Source organism: Rhinopithecus roxellana, chromosome 10, assembly GCF_007565055.1.
Source record: "Rhinopithecus roxellana isolate Shanxi Qingling chromosome 10, ASM756505v1, whole genome shotgun sequence".
Lineage (NCBI taxonomy): Eukaryota > Metazoa > Chordata > Mammalia > Primates > Cercopithecidae > Rhinopithecus > Rhinopithecus roxellana.
In genome coordinates this window covers 102,539,908-102,561,112 of record NC_044558.1, presented here as the reverse complement: position 1 = coordinate 102,561,112, position 21,205 = coordinate 102,539,908, and the positions used below count along the sequence as shown (strand labels likewise).

Here is a 21,205-nt window from a genome sequence, read left to right as displayed (position 1 = left end):
GCCGGGCTATTCAGATTCCCGAGGGCACAGGAGGCCCCACCTGGACCTTGACCCCAGGACTGTCTCCTGCAGCTTCAGCTCTGACCTGCGAGGTCAAGCTCTGAGCCCATCCTCGGGCACTCTTGCCTTGAGAAGATGTCACAGAATGGCAGAAACACCAGTCAGGTCTCGTGGACCTCGTCCTCCTGCCCACTTACCTGTGGAGTAACAGCCTGAACTGTTGATCTCAACAGTGGCTTGGTCATCAAACTCCATGACAAGACAGTTGTCATCAGCCTCCTTTCCACCCAGGTCAGGGCGGGCCGTAGGGGACAGCCAGAGCAGATGGTTGTGGCGATGGAGATGGCGGGCAAAGAAGAGGTCGGAGCCGAACGTGGAGATGTCCTCTGGCAGGTTCCCGATGGGAATGTGAAAGTACCTGCACCGGGGCACAGGTCAGCACTGAGGCACAGGTTGGCGCCGGGGCACAGCTCAGTGCCAGGGCACATTTCCGGGTCACAGAGACCGAGGCCAGCTCTGCCTGGGGACCACTGGCCCACGGTGACAGTGCTGCGCTCACCTGCTCATCTCAAAGGCCTGCGACAGGCAGGTGTCCAGGTTGAGGTAGTGCCGGATCATGCGCCGGGCTCCATGACGCTGCCAGTCCAGGACCCCATAGTTGATCTTGTCGGCCACACAGATAGGCACCAGCGGGAATTCCTCCAAGACAGGAATCTCACTGGCCAGCCTCTTCAGCTCCCAGCTGGACTGAACGGCGATGAGCGTGGGCCCCCGGCGCTCCTCCTGGGTCAAGGCAAAATGGAAGAAAAGACCCAGGTGGACCCAGCCTCAAAGGAGAGGGGACTCACACAGCAGGATCCCAACCACCCTCACCTTGTAGGCGAGCAGGAATCGCTGGATGGCTCTGCAGATGGTCTTCAGGTCAGTTTCTGCCCGAACTTCAAAGGTGTGTTTGGGGGGCGGCAGGAGCTCAGGGCCTACCTTCTCCAGGAGGAGGCCGTGCTCTGCTGAGTACAGGGTGCCAAGGTTGGGCATCTGGTTGCTGCGCACCTAGACAAATGCAGACCGTGTCAGCCTCACCCTGTGTGGGAGGAAGTGGGGGCAGCCCTGGGGCAGACTCCACCACTGCCATGGCACTGCCAATTCAATCACGACAGGCACTCATGGGCAAAGGCCCTTGAGGACAAGACCTGGAGGGCCTGGGCACCCTGGGAGAAGTCCTCCTTCCCCAGACCCTGCTCCAACCAATGTGCTGCCATGGAGGGCCCAGGACTCACAGTGTCCAGCACAAAGACGGATGCCCTGCGCTGTGAGGGGATGAAGATCCCGAAGAGTGCTTTGTGGCCCTGTGCATGGTGGTACAGGTAGATGTGGCGGATACTCCCTGCAGAAGGAAACAAGACCGTCACCCCAGATGTCTGGGAGGCAGGCACACGGTGGGCGGCGGGTGCAGGCCATACCTGGTTCCAGGTAGCTGAACTGGGCCAGAGAGCGCATCTCCAGGTGTTCAAGAGCAAAGGTCTCTGCTTCCCAGCCCGAAAGGTGCCTCACCAGCTGTTTATTGACCACACACACACAGCCCAGGTGTACCAGGGCCCGGAACAGTAACGGAACCTGGAAGAGGCGGGCAGACAGGCTAGCAAGGGCTGGCTGCCCACGTGACTCCTGCCTGGGATGTGGCTGTGCCCCTGCAGCTGCCCGGCCCACTGCCCACAGGTCACCTTTGGCAGACACCCTGCTGATACTCACCTCACCTGTGGGCATGAGTCCACAATCACTGCTGTTTCCCAGCCCACACCCTGGGCGGGTTTCTTTCCTCTATTCCACCCTGCTGGAGCCTCCCCCAGTTCAGCCGAGGGTGGCTGGGGAGTCACCTGAGTCTCATACACGCCCTCGATGTCTGGCGCTGACAGCTCAGCGTTGACCTCATTGATGTGTTCCTGGTACATGTCCTCCGGCACTGAATACTCATAGAGATTGTAGACCACATTGGAGCGAGGAAGGACCCGATTTACCTGGTGAGAATACAATGATGATCTCGTCACAGGGCGTAGGTGGTAATGTCTGTGGTGCACATACATGCACAGGGTGTTCCGAGTCCTAGGACTTCCAGTGCCCCTAACGATGGGATACACCCACCATGCCAGAGTCCACCTTTGTCAATGATGACAACTAAAAACTCTGGACGTAATTTTTATGTTATTTATTTATTTTTCATGGACAGGGTCTCACTGTATTGCCCAGGCTGGAGTGCAGCAGTGTGATCACAGCTCACTGCAGCCTCCAACTCCTGGGCTCAAGCGGTCCTCCAGTCTCAGCCTCCTGAGTAGCTGGGACAAGGAACACACCACCACGGGTGGCTTTTTCATTTTTCTGTAGAAAGGAGGCTTCACTATGAGGCCTAGGCTGGTCTCAAACTCCTGGGCTCAAGCAATCCTCCCACTTCAGCCTCCTGAATCGCTAGAACTGCAGGTGTGAGCCACCATGCCTGGCCTCTGGATGCAATTTTGAAAAGCAACCTGCAGCCTCTGAGAATAGACAAGAGCTCTCAGAATATAGCAGAGTCAACACTGGTCTGGGGAGGCTCCCAGTTCATCTTCCTCCATTCTCTCATGGGTTTAACCTGAGGATGTAGATGGATCACATTTTCCTAGTCAGAAGAATGGAAAGAGAGCCCCTGGGGAAGCCAGAATATGTGCATGGGGAACTGGGGAAGTCCGGGAGAGCTGGAGAGGGGGCACCCTAGCTTCCTGCATGGCGGGCTGGGGGAGTCCTGGAGAGGGGAGCTGGAGAGAGGTACCCTAGCTCCCTGTTGGGGGAGCTGGGGGAGTCCTGGAGAGGACTTGGTTTCTCAACATAACCTCTCAGCGAGGCTCAGGCTCTTTAGAGGAACAGCTAATTTCATGTCTAGAAGTTCAAGGTGAATCTGGCCTCTCTTAGTGGCCAGAAAGCAAGGAAGTGTTCAAAGACCAACAGGGCATGTCAAAAGGACTCAAGTGCCAGCTTGAAGGGATCCGGCCAGCCCAATTTGGGATAAGTTGAGTCTCAAAAAGATACTGACCACCAAAGAGTCTATTGTCTGGCTCCATTAATATGAAGCTCTAGAAAGTCACACACAGTTACAGAAATACAGAAATCAGGCTAGCAGAAGGTTGCACGGGGGGACAAAAGCACCCTTCGGGGTGATGGAAATGTTCTGCACCTGGGTGGCGGTGTGGGTGACACAGATATAGTCATGTGTCCAAAAACCCAATCAACTGCATATTTAAAAATCTGTACTTGCCGGGCGCGGTGGCTCAAGCCTGTAATCCCAGCACTTTGGGAGGCCGAGACGGGCGGATCACGAGGTCAGGAGATTGAGACCATCCTGGCTAACACAGTGAAACCCCGTCTCTACTAAAAAAGACAAAAAACTAGCCGGGCGTGGTGGCGGACGCCTGTAGTCCCAGCTACTCGGGAGGCTGAGGCAGGAGAATGGCGTAAACCCGGGAGGCGGAGCTTGCAGTGAGCTGAGATCCGGCCACTGCACTCCAGCCTGGGTGACAGAGTGAGACTCCGTCTCAAAAAAAAAAAACTGCTCTGCACTTAACTATATGGAAATTACAGTAAGTCCTCACTTAACAACATCAATGGATACTTGGAAACTGCGATGTTAAGTGAAGTGACATATAGCAGGTCCTCAAATAACATCATTTTGTTCAACGCAGTTTCTTCCTTCAAAAAAAAAAATTCTGGGGCCAGGCACTGTGGCTCACGCTTGTAATCCTAGGACAGGCTGGCAGATCACCTGAGGTCGGGAGTTCGAGACCAGCCTAATTAACACAGAGAAACCCCGTCTCTACTAAAAAATACAAAATTAGCCGAGTGTGGTGGTGCATGCCTGTAATCCCAGATACTCAGGAGGCTGAGGCAAGAGAATTTCTTGAATCTGGGAGGCGGAGGTTGCGGTGAGCTGAGATTGCGCCATTGCATTCCAGCCTGGGCAACAAGAGAGAAACTCCATCTCAAAACAAACAAACAAATACATAAAAATAAATAAATTTTTAAAAAAACTCTGTAGAGAAGGGGTTTTGCCATGTTGCCCAGGCTGGTCTTGAATGCCTGAGCTCAAGCAATCCACCAGCCTCAGCCTCCCAAATTGCTGGGATTAAAGGCATGCACTGCTGTGCCTGGCCAACAGTTTCATTACAATGTTTCCAGGAAGAAAAAAAAATCTGTTTCATAATACATCATTTTACTTAAAGTCATTTCACTTAAAATTGCAGTTTCTTTTTTTTTTTTTTTTTGAGATGGAGTCTCGCTCTGTCGCCCAGGCTGGAGTGCAGTGGCCGGATCTCAGCTCACTGCAAGCTCCGCCTCCCGGGTTTATGCCATTCTCCTGCCTCAGCCTCCGGAGTAGCTGGGACTACAGGCGCCCACCACCTCGCCCGGCTAGTTTTTTGTAGTTTTAGTAGAGACGGGGTTTCACCTTGTTACCCAGGATGGTCTCGATCTCCTGACCTCGTGATCCACCCGTCTCGGCCTCCCAAAGTGCTGGGATTACAGGCTTGAGCCACCGCGCCCGGCCTTAAAATTGCAGTTTCTAAGGACCTATGAACGACATAAGGTGGCGGCCTGCCGCGCACCTTCACATACCCAACGCGTGTGTGTTGGGCGGGATTTGGCTACGACTGATCTTAAAACATTAAACACTGAGGCAGGAGGATCGCTTGGGCCCAAGAGTACAAGGCTGCAGGGAGGCAAGATCATACCACTGCACTCCAGCCTGGGTGATGGAGTGAGACCGTCTCAAAAACTAAAACAACAAAAGTCAAACAAAAATCCACAAATCCATAGTAACATTTTAAAAAGAGAGGGTAAGTAAAAGGAATAAACCCATTTGCCATGCCCTACCTTGAAAATTAAAAATTTAAAGGGAAAAAGCATTTCTCTTGCTTAAAAAAAAAAAACCCTCAGCATATCATACCTCTCGTATCTTGCTTTTTAAGGAATAACCTAGAGTTCACTTCCACCTGATCTATACAAAGCTCTTCGTTATAAAGGAAACAGCTAATATACACGAGGGACAGAATCAGAAGATATTATCCTGGAGCCCCATGGACCCCATGAGACATGGATGCTGACACCATCCAGTCAAACGTCGAGGACAGGATATTTACACAGTGCCAGAGCCTCCCTCCAGAGATGAGCTGACAGTCATAAAGAAAAGCAACCCAAAAGTAAGGGCACTTCTACACAGCCAGAGCTCCACAGCACCACAGCACCACACATCTAAAGGAAGGTGTGGAAAGCCCACACTCCCACCTGTTCTCTGTGGTCTCGATGCCTCTGCGTCCGCTTTCCTTTTTTATCCACCCACCTTGGTCTCCCAAAGTGCTGAGATTACGGGTGTGAACCACCACACCTGGCTCTGAGTCTGTCTACTTTCTAGATGCACATTCTACTGAATCACCTGGCTGGAATCGAGTTTCACCTTCTCCAGAAAACCTCCTTGTGTAGGTACAAATATGCACACCTCATCTCCCCAGCTACATGTCACTTCTTACGTGATTCATAGCATCCAGTCAAGAAATGCGCTGAGCTGACAGATTAACAACAGGGGGTTTGGGCTGAGACGCCATCTAAGAGCCTTGGCGCACTCATGGCCACATGAAAACCCTCAGACTTTCTGCAGGTGGGAGGAGCCCAGCACAAAGACCCACCTACTGTAGGGTTCCATTGATATCAAATGCCCAAACAGGCAAACCCAGAGATAGGAAGTTGATAAGTGGCTACTGACAGCTGGGGGAGGATGGTGACAGGTAAGGGATGCAAGGTTTCTTTTTGGAGTGATGAAAATATCCGAATGGGGGGCGAGGGGAGGGGGAGTATCAGGACAAACCGCTAATGCATGTGGGGCCTAATGCCCAGGTGACGGGGTGATGGGTGCAGCAAACAACCATGGCACATGCTTACTTATGTAACAAACCTGCACATTCTGCACATGGATCCCAGAAATCAAAGTAAAATTAGAAAAAAAAAAGAAAAAAGAAAATGTCAACATTGACTGGCAATAGTCATGCCACTAAAAGCCAATGAATTGTGCACTTTGAATGGGTGAGTTGGATGGCGTGTAACTTTACATCCCAATAAAGCTGTTAACAACCAAACATCCGATGGAGACAGACTTCACAACCTCTAACAAATGCCACTTGGTTTGTCCCTGCGACATGGACCTCACAGGCAGACAAGCTGATCGTGACAAGGACACCAGCAGCTCCATCCCCAGCACTCTGCCCTAGGCTCTGCGCTCAGTGTTCACACACATTGTTTTGAGGAATTCCTACAACATCACCATAAGGTACTGAGGAGATGGAGGCTCAAGGCCACGCTAGATCACGGGAAAGCCACCTCAGAGGCTGCCCAGGCAGATGACTGCAGAGGCCAGCACCAGCTGCCTCCCTACCTTGCGATACGAAGCGCCCTCCTCCGCTTTAGCAACTCGCTGGTTCACGTAGAACACACGGGGGATGCTCAGCCTGATGCAGTGCAAGTCACTGCCAACGAGCGCCCACAGCCTGAATAGGCCGGCCTGGCTGGTCTCGCTGATCTGAAAGGCCACACGGACATACAGCACGTCACAGGACACACTGGAACCCACACACAGGGCCACCTCCCAGGTAGCTTCCAGCTCCCAGCACAGGGCCTTAGGCCTCCCTACGATGGGCAGAAAACTCCAGGCCCGCTCTAACCCTCCCATCCCAGACCTCAGGGCCCAGCCGGACACCCCATCCCTGGGCCATCAGCAGAGCCCACTGCCCTCCCCTTGGATCACGGTCTACACCTGCACAATCTGCCACGGAAGGTCCAGGATGCTGCGGGCAGTTCTTCGCAAGAAGCTCCCCAGCCCCGCGGCAGGACCATCCCGGATGGCCCCAGGCCTCAGCACACCCCCTGCTGACTCCAGACGCTGCCTCTTCCTGCGGGCAAGGCGCTGCCGGGCCTGCAGCTGCCACTTCTTCTTGTGGAACCGGAGCCAGACAAGCCACTCCTCCTGGGATGGATGGTGAGCACAGCCCATGTGCAAGTGGTGAGATGGGAATGCCCGCCACGACTTCCTCACCAGCAGCCTCCCTAGGGGTCAGGATGCATCTCGGGCTCCCTGGGCTTTGCAGCAGACCCCTTAGAGATAGTGTCACAACCGTGTGCCTTACCTGGGTGGTTCCTAGGGCGGGAGGCTGTCCCAAGATCTCCTGCCAAGGCACAGTCGGCGTGAGGTCCTGGGACTCCTCCTGGCTCTCCCAAAGAACTCGCTTCCTTTTCACAGCGACAGGGGCTGCTGGGTGAGGCGGCTTCACGAGGCCGAAGTCCTCCATGTCGGGAGCACTTGGCCTCGGACTGTCTTCTGAGGCCTCGGCCATTGTGACCTGCAAAAACCCAGTGAAGCCTTAATCTCAGGACCTCCGGCTGGGCAGGGTGGCTCACGCCTGGAATCCCAGCACTTTGGAAGGCCAAGTCAGAAGAATTGCTTGGGGCCAGGAGTTTGGGACCAGTCTGGGTAACAGCAAGACCCTGTCTCTACAAAATATATTACAAATTAGCCAGGCGTGGTAGTGTGCCTGTAGTCCCAGCTACTTGGTAGGCTGAGGCCGGAGGATCAATTGAACCCAGGAGTTGGAGGCTGTGGCGAGCCATGATCACACCACTGTACTCCAGCCTGGGCAAGAGTGAAACCTTGCCTCATAAAAACAAGCAAACAAGAATCTCAGGATCTCATCCCCACAAACTCTACTTCTCGAAATCTAACATAAGCGTATCACCTGAAATGGGATGTTTGTTTACACAAATTTACTGAACTTTTAATAGTGAAGGCCGAGGGTGGTGGCTCACGCCTGTCATCCCAACGCTTGGAGAGGCTGAGGTGGGCGGATCACTTGAGCCAGGAGTTTGAGACTAGCCTGGCCAACATGGTGAAACCCCGTCTCTACAAAAAACAGAAAAATTAGCTGGGTGTGGTTGTATGCACCTGTGGTCCCAGCTACTTGGGAAGCAGAGGTGGAAGGATCACTTGAGCCCAGGAGGTGGGGGTTGCAGTAAGCCAAGGTTGCGCCACTGCATTCCAGCCTGGGCGACAGGGTGAGACCCTCTTTAACAAAACAAAACAAAACGAAACAAAACAAAAACAAAAACAAAGTGAGGCCAGGAGCGGTGGCTCACGCCTGTAATCCCAGCACTGAGGCCAGGCGCGGTGGCTCACGCCTGTAATCCCAGCACTGAGGCCGGGCGCGGTGGCTCACGCCTGTGATCCCAGCACTGAGGCCGGGCGCGGTGGCTCACTCCTGTAATCCCAGCACTGAGGCCGGGCGCGGTGGCTCATGACTGTAATCCCAGCACTTTGGGAGGTTGAGGTGGGCGGATCACGAGGTCAGGAGATTGAGACCATCCTGGCCAACATGGTGAAACCCCATCTCTATTAAAAATACAAAAAATTAGCCGGGCGTGGTGGCGGGCACCTGTAGTACCAGCTGCTGGGGAGGCTGGGGCAGGAGAATGGCGGGAACTCGGGAGGCGGAGCTTGCAGTGAGTCGAGATTGCATCACTGCACTCTAGCCTGGGCAACAGAGCAAGACTCCGTCTCAAAAAAAAAAAAAAAAAAAAGGTGAAAAGATCAAACTGAAAAATAAAATGTCACTCAAGACTACCAATAAGTAAATCTTTGCATGTTGCCATGTTTGCTCCAGTATGCTCTTTTTATAAGAAAGAAAATGTTGCAAATAATGGGTATAGCCCTCTTCTGTCTGCCCCCACACACCTTTAAATTTTTACCACATGTCCACAGACACATGCCACAGCTGTTAAGTCTTAACTTAAATAGTAACATGTGGGACACATCTGACTGCAACTTGTTTCTTTTTTTTTTTTGTTGAGACAGAGTCTCGCTCTGTCACCCAGGCTGGAGTGCAGTGGCGCAACCTCAGCTCACTCCTAGCTCCGCCTCCCGAGTTCATGCCATTCTCCTGCCTCAGCCTCCCGAGTAGCTGGGACTACAGGTGCCTGCCACCAAGCCCGGCTACTTTTTGTTGTATTATTAGTAAAGATGGGGTTTCACCGTCCTGGCCAGGCTGGTCTTGAACTCCCAACCTCAAGTGATCCACCCACCTTGGCCTCCCAAAGTGCTGGGATTACAGGCATGAGCCACACGCCTGGTCCTGCAACTTGTTTCTTTACTCAGCCGTGTGTTTTTGAGATGACACTGGGTGAAACATGTACATATGATTCGTTCATTGTAACTGATATGAAATGTTCTATCATACAAACACATCAGCCTGCCTACCCATGACTTTGCAAATGAAGAATGACAAGTGCCTACTTTTTCAAAACTACAAACTGCGACTCAGTGACCATCTCTGTATGTGTTGCCTGGTCCCGGAGAACAACCACCTCCACCTCTAGCACCAGGGATTTTCTACTTCCTACAATCTTGATACTTGATGCCACCACACTTACTTGCCTGCAGTGTGACCTGCTATCTAAATACATCATGCTGCATTTACCTAATCAATAGTAAGGCTAAACATCTTTGTGGCCCTGTGCAGGCAACTCCCAAAATGGCCCAATGACTCCCACTTCCTGGTGTTCACACCCTGTGTGACTCCTTCCCTGAGTGGGGGTGGGACCCGGTGACTGCCCCGATGAACAGATTCCAACAAAAGTCATGGAACGCCACTCCTGAGAGCACCTAGAAAACACTGTGGCTTCTGCCTGGCTGGCGCTCTCTCAAAAGCCGGCGCCATGCTGTGAGCTGTCCTGTGAAGAGCCGCATGGAGCAGGGGACTAAGGATAATGTCCAGACAAAGGCCAAGGAGGAACCAAGTCCTGCCATCCCCATGGGAGGGAGCTCGGAAGTGGGTCCTTCTCCAGTGGAGCCCTCGGATACACAGGTGCATTTAAGTTGCTAAGTTTTGGGGTCATTTGTTAGGCAGCAATAGATGGCTAACACACGTTTATGAGCGATTTCTAACTTTTGTACATTCTAAACATCTTCAAAATGTGACTCAGGCCTTTGTTTCATGGTGACTTCTGTGCTACATAAGTTTGTGTGTGTTGACTTCCTATCAGGAAAGTTTTCAAACATATACAAAAGCACAGTAACGAGCTCCCATGCTCTTATCACCAGTGTCAACAATTATCGACATTCTGCCTTTCTTGTCACAGACTACAGAAGATTTAACTTTTAATTAATTATCACTTTCTCTTTGTGATGTTTTTCACATGTGCCTTAAAAAAGCCCTTCCCACCCCAGCATCATAAAGATAGTCTCCTGAGCTGTTTACCAAAGATTTTAGTTTTCTTTTTTTTCTTTTTTTTTTTTTTTGAGGCGGAGTCTCGCTCTGTCGCCCGGACTGGAATGCAGTGGCCGGATCTCAGCTCACTGCAAGCTCCGCCTCCCGGGTTCACGCCATTCTCCTGTCTCAGCCTCCCGAGTAGCTGGGACTACAGGCGCCCGCCACCTCGCCCGGCTAGTTTTTGTATTTTTAGTAGAGACGGGGTTTCACCGTGTTAGCCAGGATGGTCTCGATCTCCTGACCTCGTGATCCGCCCGTCTCGGCCTCCCAAAGTGCTGGGATTACAGGCTTGAGCCACCGCGCCCGGCCTTCTTTTTTTAAGACACAGGGGTCTCGCTCTGTCACCCAGGCTGGAGTGCAGTGGTGTCATCTTGGCTCACCGCAGCCTCAACCTCCCAGGCTCAAGTGATCCTCCCACCTCAGCCTTCCAAGTAGCTGGGACTACAGGCATGCACAACCATTCCTAATTTTGTTGTGTAGATTTTTTTTTTGTAGAGATGAGGCCTCCCTATGTTGCCCAGGCTGGTCTGGATCTTCTGGGCTCAACTGATCCTTCTTCCTTGGACTCCCAAAGCACTGCAATTACAGCCATGAGCCATTGCACTTAGCCTTAGTTTTACACTCAGTGTGACAGAGCAACTTACTTCTTCAAATATGAAAAACCATTTTTACCAGCATCACTCACTGCGGTCCACTCTCTCCTTAACGATCTGTAACGGTTCCTCTGTGACCTACCAACTTCCAACTTCCAGGGGAGTCTGTTTCTAGGCTCCCAATCGGCTCTACTGCTCTCCTCTCATCGTTAAGACACCATGACAGAGTGTCTCGTTACATAGTAAGATTAACATGCCCTCCTCATTCTTCAAAATTCTTTGGTTAGTCTTATCCTTACTCTTTATATGAATTTTAAGATTCATCTGTCAAGTTCTATCCAAAAAGCTTTTTGCAGATTTTTTTATTGGAATTACACTGAATTTTATGTATTAATATGGGGCAAACTGCCATATTTTAATACCGAGTCCTTGCATCTGTAAAGATGGCACTTCGTTTTGTTACTTAGGTAAATTTTTATATGTTCAATAAAGTTGTGTATAGGCCAGGCATGGTGGCTCACACCTGTAATCCCAGTGCTTTGGGAGGCCCAGGCAGAAGGATCACCTGAGCCCAAGAGTTTGATATCAGTCTGGGCAACAGTGAGATCCGCCCACCTCGGCCTCCCAAAGTGCTGGGATTACAGGCGTGAGCCACCACGCTCGGTCAAAAGCTATGGATTTTTATCTTACCTTGGTATCTAATTGTTGCTGAAATACATATTAGTTAACACAAAATCTAGGTTTCCTTACATTTTCTGTTAAGTTACGTCGTCTGTAAATAAGCTGATGTCTCCCTTTTCAATCCTTAAAATTCAATTCTTTTTCTGGTTTAATTATGCTGGCTAGAATCTCCAAACTGTTTTGAACAGAAGCAGTGGTTAAAAGGCATCCCTTTCTTACTCCTTACTTCAATGCTTCCAGTGTTTTGTGGTTAAGTGTGAGGTCTGCTGTTAGGTTTCGAGAACACTTTATCAGGTTAAGAAATATCTCATCTACTCTGATTTTGATTGTTCAAAGCTTTATCATGAACAGATGTTAAAGTTTTACCACATGTTGTTTCTGCATCTACTGGAGATGATCCTATGAGTTTTCTCCTTTAATGATGAATTAGTGGATTTCTCTCAAGAAAAACTCACTTGGCAGATTCTAAAACTAAACAGTACTTGCTGTTTTCGGCATAAGTCCTAGTTGGTCACATCGTTATTGTTCATGTATGTTAGTATTTTTTTCATCTATTGTTCATGGCCCGTAACTTTCCTTTCCTGTTTTCAATTATGTTACCAAAGTAACAAGGATTGCCAAGGTTACCACATGAGCTAAGGGTTTTTTTTTTTTCCTTTTTCTCTTAAAAATCATCTGGGTTTGGTGTTTCTTTTACACTTTTTTTTTGTCTTTTTTTTTTTTCCATCTTTTTTTTTTTTCCTTTTTGTGGAGAATGGGGTCTCACTATATTGCGCAGGTAGGTCTCGAACTCCTGGGCTCAAGCTATCCTCCCGCCTCTGCCTCCCTGAGAGCTGGGATTATAGGCATGAGCCACCACGCCTGGCCTGTTTCTTTTTAAGTGTCAGTTTCTGTAACGGTTAAAGTTCTATTCAGGTTTTCATTACTTCTTAGGTCAGTGCATAACTTGAGGATACTGTCCATTCCATCTATGTTTTCCAACAGTTTAGCAGAAAATGGGCATCATTCCATTTTTTAAGGCTTTACTATAATGATGTCTATTTTCATTAAAATAAAAATTAAAAACTCCATCCTGAAAAAGATGTAACCAGCCAGTACAACACGACAAAACCTGGTCTCTCCAAAATATACAAAAATTAGCTGGGTGTGGTGGTGTGCGCTCATAGTCCCAGCTATGCAGGAGGCTGAGGCCGGTGGATCAATTGAGCCCGGGAGGTCAAGGCTGCAGTGAGCCATGACTGTGCCACTGTACTACAGCCTGGGTGACACAATGAGACCCTGTCTCAAAAGAAAAGAAAAAGACGTGACTATTTCCTAAGTCTTTTCAAAGAACATTTTAATTGTATTGCTTGCTTCACTCATTCTGGCTCAATTTTGTAACCTCTTTCTTTTCTTTCTTTTTTTTTTGAGACGGAGTCTCGCTCTGTCACCCAGACTGGAGAGCGGTGGCACAATCTCGGCTCACTGCAAGTTCCACCTCCTGGGTTCACGCCATTCTTCTGCCTCAGCCTCCCCAGTAGCTGGGACTACAGGCACCCGCCACCACGCCTGGCTAATTTTTTGTAATTTTAGTAGAGACGGGGTTTCACCGTGTTAACCAGGATAGTCTCGATCTCCTGACCTTGCAATCCGTCCACCTCAGCTTCCCAGAGTGCTGGGATTACAGGCATGAGCCATCGTGCCCAGCCTCTTTTCTTTCTTGAGTTGGGGTCTCCCCGTGTTGCTCAGGCTGGAGTGAAGTGCCTGTTCATAGGTGCCATCATTGCCCACTACAGCCTCAAATTCCTGGGCTCAAGCAATCCTCCTGCCTCCCAGCCTTCCGAATAGCTAGGACTCCAGGTGTGTACCACCATGCCTGGTTACCTTTATAACTCTTTATAACTTCTGTCTACTTTCTCTGATGGATCTGTTGTACTCTATCTTCTTCAGTTAGAAACTTAATTTTCTTTTTTTTTTTGAGACGGAGTCTGGCCCTGTGGCCCAGGCTGGGGTGCAGTGGCCAGATCTCAGCTCACTGCAAGCTCCGCCTCCTGGGTTTACGCCTGCCTCAGCCTCCCGAGTAGCTGGAACTACAGGCGCCCACCACCTCACCCGGCTAGTTTTTTGTATTTTTTTAGTAGAGACAGGGTTTCACCGTGTTAGCCAGGATGGTCTCCATCTCCTGACCTCGTGATCCACCCTTCTCGGTCTCCCAAAGTGCTGGGATAACAGGATTGAGCCACCGCGCCCAACCAGAAACTTAATTTTCTATTTGTTTTTCTTTACTAATATATGCATTTAGATATATAAATGCGTATACAAGTCCTGTTTAACTGCATACTACAAATTTTGATAGTGTTTGTATTTACATTTAGTTCCAAGTATTGTCTAAGTTCTATGACTTTTTCGATCCACAAGTTATTTATGTGGATTTTTTTTCTTCAATTTCCAAACATGGTCTGTATTTAAGTTATCTATAACTGGTTGCAGCTTACTCTGTGGTATATATATGGTCATTAATTTATGTATTCTTGAAAAGGATAGGTATTCTCTAATTTTAGTGCAAGACTACATTTGTTCACTAAATGTATTACAGCTAGTGACTAAATCTAGTTAGTTGATTGTGTCATTCCAAACATATTTTTGCTGATTTTTGGTCTGCGCCAACTATCAGTTGAGGGAGGGATGTCAACATCTCCCAAACTGATTGGAGGTAAATTCTTCTTCTAATTAGGTAAATGTTTACATTATTTAATGTGAGGCTACATTGTTACAATTAGTATATATTTCCAGAGAATTGTGGCTTTCAGTATTATTTAACAACCGTCCTTATGTTTCCTAATACTTTTGGCTTAGAGAGTATTTTGTCTGGTATTAATACAGCTGTATCAGCTTTCTTTTGGTTAACATTTACCTGGTATACATATTTTTTAGTCCTTTTGCTTTTTATATGTCCTATCTTCAATTTAACTCTTGGCTGGGTGCAGTGACTTATGCCTGTAATTCCAGCACTTTGGGAGGCCGAGGCAGGTGCATTCACCTAAAGTCAGGAGTTTGGGACCAGCCTGCCCAACATGTTGAAACTCCATCTCTACTAAAAATTTAAAAAAGTTAAAAAACTTAAAATTAGCTAGGCATAATGGTAGTGCTCCTATAATCCCAGCTACACTGGAGGCCGAGGCAGGAGAACTGTTTAAACCCGGGAGGTGGAAGCTGCAGTGAGCCAAGATTGCGCCACTGCACTCCTGCCTGGGAGACAGAGCAAGACTCCGTCTCGGGGAGGGGGGTAAAGAATATATATATATAACTCTTACAAACGAGACAGTTAAATTTTAAAATCCAATCCATGTCAGAACCTTTTTCTTTCTTTTGAGACAGTCTCGCTCTGTTGCCCAGGCTGGAGTGCAGTGGCGCGATCTCAGCTCACTGCAAGCTCTGCCTCCCGGATTCAAGCCATTCTCCTGCCTCACCCTCCCGAGTAGCTGGGACTACAGGCGCCTGCCATCATGCCCGGCTAATTTTTTGTATTTTTAGTAGAGACGGGGTTTCACCGTGTTAGCCAGGATGGTCTTGATCTCCTGACCTTGTGATCCACCCACCTTGGCCTCCCAAACTGCTGGGATTACGGTGTGAGCCCCAGCGCCCTGCCAAAGAACACTTTTCTTATCATGTGAGTTTGTATACTGCTCTAATGTATAGTTTAATTTTAATTTTCAGCACTTAAGAATTTTCCTTTGGCCGGGCGCGGTGGCTCAAGCCTGTAATCCCAGCACTTTGGGAGGCCGAGACGGGCAGATCACGAGGTCAGGAGATCGAGACCATCCTGGCTAACACGGTGAAACCCCGTCTCTACTAAAAATACAAAAAAAACTAGCCGGGCGAAGTGGCGGGCGCCTGTAGTCCCAGCTACTCGGGAGGCTGAGGCAGGAGAATGGCGTAAACTCGGGAGGCGGAGCTTGCAGTGAGCTGAGATCTGGCCACTGCACTCCAGTCCGGGCAACAGAGCGAGACTCCGCCTCAAAAAAAAAAAAAAAAAAAAAAAAAGAATTTTCCTTTTGCTCTTCTGACTTTCACTGTACCTTTTATTACACTGTGTCCTGTGTTTCCAAGTGTTTCCACAGGAAAGATATTCATTTCACGTTCAGAAAACTGGGGCTTCAAGAGACAGTGATCTGCCCAAGGCAGTGAGTCTAATTAGCACACCCTAATATTTTCATATAAGGAGACAGTTCTTTGCCCTCACCTGAGGCTCCCAATGGTGTCCTATTAACAAAAGAGTGACATGCAGAGTTAGAGAGTAAAGTGCCAACGGGCACGTTTTCAGAGAAAGTCCACTTTCAACACTTGAACAGAAGCTTCACTACAGCACACACAGCAGTGCAAGGAGCCTGGTGTTCTGTATGTCCCGAGGATCCCGCCCAGCCCGGCCTCGGCGGCCCCACCATCACCTGTCTCCTGCCCTGCAGGGTGAAGAGCTCACTGATCTTCTTCTGCTTGTAGACATCATTCTTCTCCAGCAGTTTTTTGTGCAGCCAGTCGGGGTGTTTGACGCGTGGCACTGGGTTCTTTACCTGTGCGAGGCCAACACCCATCAGGGAGAGATCCTTGTCTAACTGCCCGGTTTTCGGCCCCACAGCCCATGCCACTGACCCTGCCCTTACCTGCTGCAGGGCTGCGGGGATGGTGATGATCTTCTGGATGGCGCTTCCCAGCCGCTCAATGTAGTAGTCCCAATCCAGAATCTGTGTGTGCAGGAAACAGGCAGAGAATAGTAGGTGGCAGCAGCCATGTGTGAGGCTCACTTCGTGCTGAGCACAGGGCTAAACACTGTGTCTTATTTAATCCTCTCAGAAACTCTATGATGAAAGGTGCCCATTGCACAGCAGAGGATACTAAGGCAGGAAGCTTCACTGACTCCTCCAGATCACAGAGCTAGTAGGTGGCTGAGCCAACACCCCGGGTCTTAGTCCATCCAATAGAATAGCTAAAGGGCCCTAGGCACTTCATGTTTTCAGTTTGCCCTAAAGGGTTATTAGTTGCTCACCTATTACTTATCAGAAAGGAGGAAGTCAGGAGTGAAGACGCCAGACAAAAAACATAATCCAACTCAGACATATTCTGCTCTGTCTAGCTTTCCTTTAAACTTTGAAGAGTAGAAAATGCAACTGGCACTCACTGCTCGAATATCAAAGTCTTGAAGGGAAGAGCTCTTGAGCCATTTCCGGAGAAAGTGCTTCCTCACCATAGGTTCTGCTTGGAAAATGGCAAGTGGGATGGCCCTGGGTGAGGAAGACAGGCACATAGCTCAGTAACAATGAAAATCACCCAAAATCTGATCATAATTCTTATCAAATGGACATGGAAATAAGGACTTGTAACAGCTGTTCACAAATATCAGTGTATACATCTGCGTGCCTATGTATGCACAAACATGCCTACAGGTTCCTCGGTGAGTAACACGTGCATGTGTATGTGTAAACACATGCACGTGTGTATATAACCATGTCTACGTTTCTCATGGTGTAACCATGTGCATGCATACACATAAATGCATGTGTGCGTCAACATGTCTGTGTTTCTCACTGAGTAACCACGTGCATGCGCACAGGCAAACAGGTGCATGTGTGTGTAAACATGTCTGTGTTTCTCACTGAGTAACCACGTGCATGCGCACAGGCAAACAGGTGCACGTGCATAACTGTGTCTACATGTTCCTCGCTGGAAACACACAGAAGACTCAGGCTGCTTTCTAGAAAGAATGAGCCTGTCTTCACGTCATCAGCAAAGCAACTGGCAGCCGTCAGTGCTTCTCTTTCACTGGAGGAAACATCTGTGGTGAATACTGCAAACATAAGGAGACTTAAAGAAGACACGCACACTATGCATCCACTCGGCTCCATCAAGCTCCAACACTTGGCCACTTCGACTTCCTGTGTGAGATGATGAGAGTGAAGCCCTGGGTGACCCCAACCTATCCCCTCCTCACACAGAAGTAAAGACAACCTTTATTCTGGTGTTTATCATCAACCCCATGCAGGCATTTGTACTGGTCCTATTTGTATATAACCACCAAAAAAAAAAAAAAAAGAGCAGTTTCCATGTTTTTAAGTTTTACATACATAGAGGCATAAGGGTCTTCCTTCAACCTGATTTTTGCTTTTTTCTCCAACATGGTTTCAAACTGTCAGTGCTGTAACCTGTAGCTGCAATTCAACCCTTTGAACTCTGGTATAGTGTATCTCATTCCCTACTAAATAACAATTACCCATTTCTGGTTGATGGACACGTATGCCATCCCCAAACTTGGTATTAAACACAGCCCAAATCTGTAAGGAACCCCTCACCTCTCCGTGACAGGGGAGCCCTCAGGCTTGCGGGAGATGATGTAGCGGCAACTCAGCCCTGCATCCTTGACCATCTGGTCTCCCAGGAACTCAGCCAGGCGCTTTGCTGTGCTGATGGATGTAGACTTCTGCTCCCCGTAATCTTCCAGCTTCCGAGACATGGAACGGTTCTCAGAGATGAGCTCGAACAGCTCAGAGTCAGGCATGTTGGCTGCCTAGAGAAAGACAACGCGTAAAACACTGCAGAAATCAAGGGGCAGAGTCTGGACTCACCCTGGACTGTGCTCCTCTAGGCCATGCCCTTCTCTAGCCTGAGACGCAGAAGGCTGCAAATTCAAAGAGCTCTCTCATATGCCTGTGTGGCAATACTTTAAAACACACACACACATAAAACTTTAGTTTTTATTTTTTTGAGACACAGTCTCGTTCTGTCACCCGGGCTGGAGTGCTGTGGTGCAATCTCAGCTCACTAAAACCTCCCCTCCAGGGTTCGAGCGATTCTCGTGCCTCAGCCTCCCAAGTAGCTAAGATTACAGGCACACACCACCACATCCAGCTAATTTTTGTATTTTTAGTAGAGAAAGGGTTTTGCCATGTTGGCCACACTGGTCTCCAGCTCCTGACCTCAAGTGATCTGCCCGCCTAGGTCTCCCCAAGTGCTGGGATTACAGGCGTGAGCCACCACGCCTGGCTTGGCTTGTTTTATTAAACTGTGCACAGAATATCAAGAAGAATTTACTGAAGAGCACCAAGGCTGCAGAAAAGGATGTTGCTCCGCCTAAGACAGGAAATTTTTCTCCTTGAAAGGAAGAGAAAGAAGGGGCAGGAAGAGCCAGAAGAGAGGAAAGAGAAACTCCAGCCTGCTGGAGAGTGGCCTGAGCAGTGCAGGCCTGAGCAGTTCCAGTGTGGCGTCCACATCCAGCTGGAGCTGCTGCTTTGCACACATGTTCCTGACCACAGGCCCCCCCCACATCCTGTAAGGGGTGCTGGGCTCATGAATATTCTGTGTGAAACCCCCAGTGTTCCCTTGCACATGTGTGTCGCTCTATACAAGACAATATGACAAGAAACAGAAGCCCACACAGCAAAGCAAGTCAGGAAAACCCTGTAGTGTTCTAGTATTCCTTCCACCCAAGACGCCTGTGCCTGGGAAACATGCACCGAGATGTTCAAGGCAACACCATGTATAACAACGGAAATGTGAAACCTAACTGGTAGTAAATAATCGTGGACTAGTTATGTAAATTAAGGTATGTAAACTGATAAAATGTTATGTAGCCTAAAAAACATAAAAAATACAAAGTAACATAGAAATAAGCAAATATCTCAGGCTGGAGTGCAGTGCTGCAATCACAGCTCACTGGAGCCTCTACTTCCTGGTCTCAAGTGATCCTCCCAAGTAGCTGGGACCACAAGCACGCATCACCATGCCGGGCTTATCACGCTATTGGGAAAAACGTTTCCTTCACAGAGTTGTGTCCCTGGATGCAGAAGCTGGGGGGAACTCCAAGGGATAATTGTGCTCAGAAGGTCTTGGGATTTCATCAGGATTAGCCCCGAGTTCTTTAGTCACCTTGGTCTCCAGGAGCCCAAGAAGCACGGGGTCCCCTTCTTGCAGGGTCCTTTGTCCTTCAGAGCAGGTGAGGATGGAGGGTACAGCCCTTACCTTGCTGTACAGCACGTCCAGCCAGTAGTCAGCCACCTTGGCTACAGAGCCATACACCTCTTCCAGCGTGCTGCCCTTGAGGAAGGCCTCAAACACCGAGGACTGGAAGATCTTAATCAGCTGCAGTTCCCCGCGGCGTTTGACCTCAAAGCCCTTGAGCTCAGCCAGAGAACCGTCTTCATTGAACACAGCATACCTGAAAAAAAAAAAAAAGGCAAGCACAGCAGTAGCAAGGAGCACTGGGGAGCCACCAGCTGTGTGCCTCATCCTCTCTGCCTGCCTCTTCCCTTTCCAACCCTCCACTTGTCATCCACCAGGCAGCAAACATCTCTCTCCCTCAGGCCACTGCTTCTCTAAAAGGAAAATGACTGAAGGGCCTGTAGCCACAGAGCCAGAATACAGCAGCGGGCAGACAGAGCTGGTGCAAATGGAATCAGTAAGACCGCAAGAACCCAGGTCTGTTTCTATCCTGGCTCCTGATCCAACCTCCTTTCTGGGTTAAATTTAATCTATCTCAATCCATGTACTTTCTAAAGCACAAAAGCCATGAGAGTCCCACCTCTTCTTCAGTTTCTTGCCTTCCTCCTTGGAGGCTGGAAGAATCATGGCAAGGTAGGGCCCATCAACCTCAAAAAAGATGCTGTTCTCTGAGCGGGTGACATAGGTGAGTGAGGACGGCTCGGCCAGCTCCTGGTACTGGTCATTGGTGAAGCCTTCCTGAGAAACGAGAGTGAAGAGGGAGCAGCTTCACTTCTGACGGCCCAAACCTGGAAACCACCTGATGCCCCTCCAGGAGCGGATGGATTGGCAAACTGAGGCTTTTCCACATAACCGACAAGACTTGGCAGCATGAAAGAAGGAAGTTCTGACGCACACAACCAAGTGGTGAAACTCAGGTGTATCTGTTAGGTCCAAGAAGCCAGATCGAAAAGGCTACAGGCCATATGCTTCCATTTACATGACATTTTCAACAAAGCAAAATTATAGTACAAAAAACACACGGGGGGTTGCCAGGGTTTCGGGGTAGGGTGAGGATTTGCTGACAAAGCGGTTGCAGCTGTTCTGTGTTGCTTTGTGGTGCTGGACACACACACTATGCACCTGTCCAAACCCACAGCGCTGTATGCTACAGAGTGAACGTCACTGTGTGCAAATTACAAACCATCCAGTCATGGTGCTGGGATCCCAAGAGGGGTGCAGACTGCACCAAATGAGCCCAGCAGCACTGTGGACGTACAGCACAACATGCTGACGGCGTGGGAAGGAGCCCAGCAGCACTGTGGACGTACAGCACAACATGCTGATGGCGTGGGGAGGAGCCCAGCAGCACTGTGGACGTACAGCACAATATGCTGATGGCGTGGGGAGGAGCCCAGCAGCACTGTGGACGTACAGCACAACATGCTGACGGCGTGGGGAGGAAGGAGTTGCCCTGTGAACTCTGCTGACTGGACAGGGTAAGGCTGGAAACAAAAGTAACTACCTACAAACGCTGTACAGTGGCAGTGAAATTACTTCTCATGGGGCACAAGTCTGTTAGCAATTCTAAAACTACTTTACATGTACTCTAGGATTGAGCAAACACATATATTGAGAAATTAGAAACAGGTTTATCAC

At 49.3% G+C, this 21,205-nt stretch overlaps 1 protein-coding gene across 3 annotated transcripts in view; it reads right to left on the bottom strand.

The window, feature by feature from the left end:
• POLE (DNA polymerase epsilon, catalytic subunit) overlaps positions 1-21,205 on the bottom strand; it is a 66,857-nt gene that overhangs the window by 18,995 nt on the left and 26,657 nt on the right. For all 3 annotated transcript variants that reach the window (XR_004059748.1, XM_030939808.1, XM_030939809.1), the window contains exons 24-38: positions 20,148-20,305; positions 19,589-19,784; positions 17,923-18,137; positions 16,755-16,857; positions 16,240-16,320; positions 16,027-16,149; positions 7,194-7,406; positions 6,824-7,033; positions 6,446-6,589; positions 1,875-2,015; positions 1,461-1,614; positions 1,278-1,384; positions 874-1,050; positions 560-783; positions 198-418 (exon numbers count right to left, since the gene is read on the bottom strand). Coding sequence is in view for 2 of the 3 variants with exons in the window: in XM_030939808.1 (XP_030795668.1) it covers positions 198-418; positions 560-783; positions 874-1,050; positions 1,278-1,384; positions 1,461-1,614; positions 1,875-2,015; positions 6,446-6,589; positions 6,824-7,033; positions 7,194-7,406; positions 16,027-16,149; positions 16,240-16,320; positions 16,755-16,857; positions 17,923-18,137; positions 19,589-19,784; positions 20,148-20,305 (2,467 nt within the window). In the remaining variant the exon portion in view is untranslated. The remainder of the gene's footprint in view (positions 1-197; positions 419-559; positions 784-873; positions 1,051-1,277; positions 1,385-1,460; positions 1,615-1,874; positions 2,016-6,445; positions 6,590-6,823; positions 7,034-7,193; positions 7,407-16,026; positions 16,150-16,239; positions 16,321-16,754; positions 16,858-17,922; positions 18,138-19,588; positions 19,785-20,147; positions 20,306-21,205) is intronic.